Source organism: Perca flavescens, chromosome 6 (genome assembly GCF_004354835.1).
Source record: "Perca flavescens isolate YP-PL-M2 chromosome 6, PFLA_1.0, whole genome shotgun sequence".
NCBI lineage: Eukaryota > Metazoa > Chordata > Actinopteri > Perciformes > Percidae > Perca > Perca flavescens.
The window spans coordinates 9162681-9166785 of record NC_041336.1 but is presented as its reverse complement, the minus strand read 5'-3'; the positions used below and the strand labels follow the sequence as shown (position 1 = coordinate 9166785).

Here is a 4105-nt window from a genome sequence, read left to right as displayed (position 1 = left end):
GGGGGTTACTGGTTAGTAGCACGGAAGGGAGGGAGAGGGGATGGGATGAAGAGGAGGGATGGGTGAGTTAGCCTCGTTTTGTTTGAAAATACTTCGAACGTCAACAAGAAGTGCCGTCACCCAACATCGCTTAGAGCACCTTTAAGGTTAAATGTCTTATGTATGTCCATTAGGCTATATGTCCAGAGCTTCTTTAATCTCACTTCAACAACTTCACTTGATCATATTCCCAAACAAACAACAAATTTCCCTTTTCCTGTCCACAACTAATGTACTAATTACTTATGTTTCAGGAACGTTTGCTCATGGAAATTACTGAACTATATCTTTGTGACCCTTTTTTTCAAAGTCTCTGGTGATCTTTTTCATGATGAATTTTAAAAATCTCAATCCATTCGTAGCTGAACAAGCATACAGCACAAAAAACAAACATCACCAACAAGCAAGGCGGCATCGTGTTGCCACAGACACAGTCTAGTAAATTTTATTCTTGCAACATGTTAAGTTAATTTGAGGAATATACATTTATTTTCAGGTTACATACGACATAAATTCACTGTACATTGCAACAATTTAAACATGCCCTTTTATTCTGTGTTTTCCTTTTATATGCTGCCTTTACTCTTGTTAAGTTTTTCTCCCAATCAGTTACTTAGCATGCATGTCTTTATGGTGGTGGGAGGAAACTGGCGTACCCTTAGGAAATCCACACAAACGGGGAGAACATGCAAGCTCCACAAAGAAAGGCCCTGCTCGGGGATTGAAGTGCAGAAGCAGCAGTGCTAAGTACTGAGTCCTGGTGCTGCACAGATCAACATCAACGGAATAAGAACAAATAAAATCAGACTTACCGGTAATCAAATTTGAACTGAGAAACAGTTTTGTCTTTGTCATTATTATTACCAGGCTTAATCTAGTCTGGAGCCGTACACCTCCACCTCACACAGGAAAAGGTGAACGCTTCTTCCAGGAATGACGATGTTAACGTAGCGACCGTCCATCCCGTTACACTGGAAGGTTTCAGTAAAACCTGGAGAGGTGCTTGAGATCACAGCACACCTAGCAGAAGAAGAAATGAATTTGTTGACTCATTGAGTGATCAGATGAATAAATGGATACTCTCATAAAAGGTACCAAATTATTTGATGTAAAATACTATGTATGCCAGAAAAATTAGTATAAATGTGTTTCAAACAAACCCAATGACAGCTATCCATAAATCACAAACTGTAGGTTATAGCTGTATAGTTAATGGACATTAAGCTACCTGGGATTGTTGTTGCCGTTGAGATCAAGAGAATCTCCAATTCGAATCTCCGCTCCAGCAAGTTGCCAATTAGGATCGTTGTAACTGGTTATGTTCACAGAAAATACTCTATGGGTTTTGCCCAGGTCCAGACGCCACCAGGGGTTTAACTCCCGGAGTGTGCCACTGCAGGAACTCTGGCTCCAGACGCTGGCACGATTCCCATCTATGGCATAATATGCAATGCCTCCAGCATGCACTGATGACTGTGTGGCTTTCCCTTGGATTGCTAGGTTCTCTCCTGCAAACAGAACACATTTACAAACATCAGCACTGATAATCAGTTTTCCTTGATGCTCTCTGCAGAACAAAGTGTCCCAATCTGTGTCTGTCTCGAAACTTGAATTCACAACTATTTGCACAGAGGTCATGGATAGTTGTGTGGATGCTTGTTTTTTCCTTTGGATTAAGACATGTGTTGCTCAATTAGATACCACTTTGCTAAGAAGAAATCTATCAGGAAGCACATGTTTTTGCCCATTTTCGTTACTCAAATGAATGGAGTTCAAACTCTGGTATGGTGCATCACCTAGAAAGAAAGAAAAAAAAAAAAAAATCACATCTTGTGTGGCTTCAGCAACATATTAATTCCTCACCAGTTGGGGCCCGGTACCCGTAGACTTCCACTTCGCAGAGTGTAAGGACTTTTCCTGAACCAGGTAGAACCACAGTCACATATCGTCCCTCCACAAGTCTGGTAAAAGTTAATTTTAAAGATCTGCCTGCTGGGATATGAGAAATTACACCAACCCTAAAAAAAGAGAAAGAAGCAGTGTATGAAGTTGCTTTATAACTGCAGTAATTGAAAGGTAAAAAGCAATATAATATAATAACACCAACACTTAATTTGCTGTAAAAAGGCGCAGTATTTTAAACAGCAAAAGCCACATGTTCAATGAGTCTGTCTAGTCCATCATCTACAAGCTTATAGATCCTAAGATGAGCTGCATCAGGATCTGGCTGGACCAATGTCCTGGGAGAAACCCTGTATTTAAACCTACATTGTGTAATTTTTTGAGTTGAACCCCTTTGTTCTTTCACAAATATGTGCTCATTCATGTGTAATTACTTCCACCAACTAATCAAAGTATTACAACAGTAACAACACAAAGTATTCTCATAAGCGTAGAATCTGCCATTTAGAATCCTTCAGAATACATACAGGCGAGTCGCTCGAATGACATCTTTAAAATACCTTAGCCAAAGAGGGACATACCTCCGCCTTTCGCACTTTTAGACTCAAGGCACCATGACGAATGCCAGCCGGGAGGGAAAAAGAGAATGAGAAAGAGAAACGACAACGCGAGTTAATATTGGAGTGGCTAGAACAGCTGCGTGGAAACGATGGAGATACTGAGAGCTAATTTCGGGTTCGGCCACCGTAGGAGTTGAAACACACTCAAAATGGGAAGAGCTAGAAAGTAATATTCAGTTGGTTGTCATAAACAATTTCACCTAGATGGGAGAAATTCTTACACAATGTAGCTTTAAGAAGCCATTACATTCACTCACACTGGGTTTGCAGCACCATTGTCTTGTAAAGAGTTGCCGATGTGAATCTCTGCCCCGTTGAGCCTTTCTGGACAGCAGTCTCCTCTGTTGGTGATGATGATGGAGGTGACGATGTAGGACTCCAGCAGGTCCACTCTCCACCAGGGGTTGGTCTGTACATCAGTGTGAGTGCATGATCCGGCCCTGTAGTCAGATTCACGGTTTCCATCAATAGCATTGTAGGCAGCTCCGAACGGGTGCTCATAACGGTCTGACTGGGTCGCTTTTCCACGCAAGACCACATTTTCTGTGAATGAAACAGTTGAACTACACATTAAAATGTTTGGTGAAAACCTGCAATCACTCATGTGTAAACCTCCAGACTTGTTTTAAGACACCTGCTTTCAATAAATGTACCGGTACTCATTCTGCCTCCCTGAAAAATCCAGAATCTGTGAGGGGGGGGGACTATGTTTTATAACAAAGATATCACAGATTTAGCAGGATCATACTTACGATAGGTGTAAGCCGAGCACGTCCCCAGAAGGAACAGCAAAAGTAGAACTGAACTGTGTTTCATTGTTCTGGTTGAGACAGACCAGAGAGTCAACAATAGAATTACACTGAAGGATAAACATTGTCATCATTACTGTATGAAATCTGGCCCTGACCTACAGAAGTTAAATATCAAAACTGCATAAAACTATTTAACTGTTGAAAAGAATAACTGGTGGCAAAGAAGAAACTAAGCGTGTAGTCTTAACTGTCAAAAACTAAATAACCCTCCAAATTGTGTATTAAAAAGCTTAATTATTCAACTACACCCACATACCTTGACTTGTGAAATAAACTCAGAAGAAGACGAGAAGCCTCTGTTGATGTGTTGGTGAAAATGATTTGGTGTGGACCACACAGGGATATTTATGTGTACATCTTATCATGCCACATGCCATTGTTTATTGATGATTAACCACAGATGACTTCAGATTTATTTTATTTTATCTGGTGCCACCTTTGTAACTGTAGATAGCCTACAAGATTGAATAATGAATTGCCACATCAACAGCTACTACTTATTAAATCATATAACATGCAGTCATAAAAACATAGCAGCTCATTAAAAAGGTGTCAAGTGTATTAAATCAACTACATGTAGATGTACATGTGCAGTACAGGCCAAAGGTTTGGACACACCTTCTCATTCAATGCGTTTCCTTTTTATTTTCATGACTATTTACATTGTAGATTCTCACTGAAGACATCAAAACTATGAATGAACACATATATGTACTTAACAAAAAAAGTGTG

General features: G+C 40.1%; 1 protein-coding gene across 1 annotated transcript; it reads right to left on the bottom strand.

The window, feature by feature from the left end:
* Positions 1 to 908: 908 nt before the first annotated feature.
* Positions 909 to 3694, bottom strand: LOC114557140 (fucolectin-1). The gene is made up of 6 exons (XM_028580472.1): positions 3630 to 3694; positions 3314 to 3381; positions 2819 to 3104; positions 1903 to 2057; positions 1268 to 1547; positions 909 to 1059 (listed from the first exon to the last, which is right to left on the bottom strand). Exons 2-6 carry the CDS (start codon positions 3375 to 3377, stop codon positions 909 to 911), a joined length of 936 nt encoding a protein of 311 aa, XP_028436273.1. The 5' UTR covers positions 3378 to 3381; positions 3630 to 3694.
* Positions 3695 to 4105: the final 411 nt, after the last annotated feature.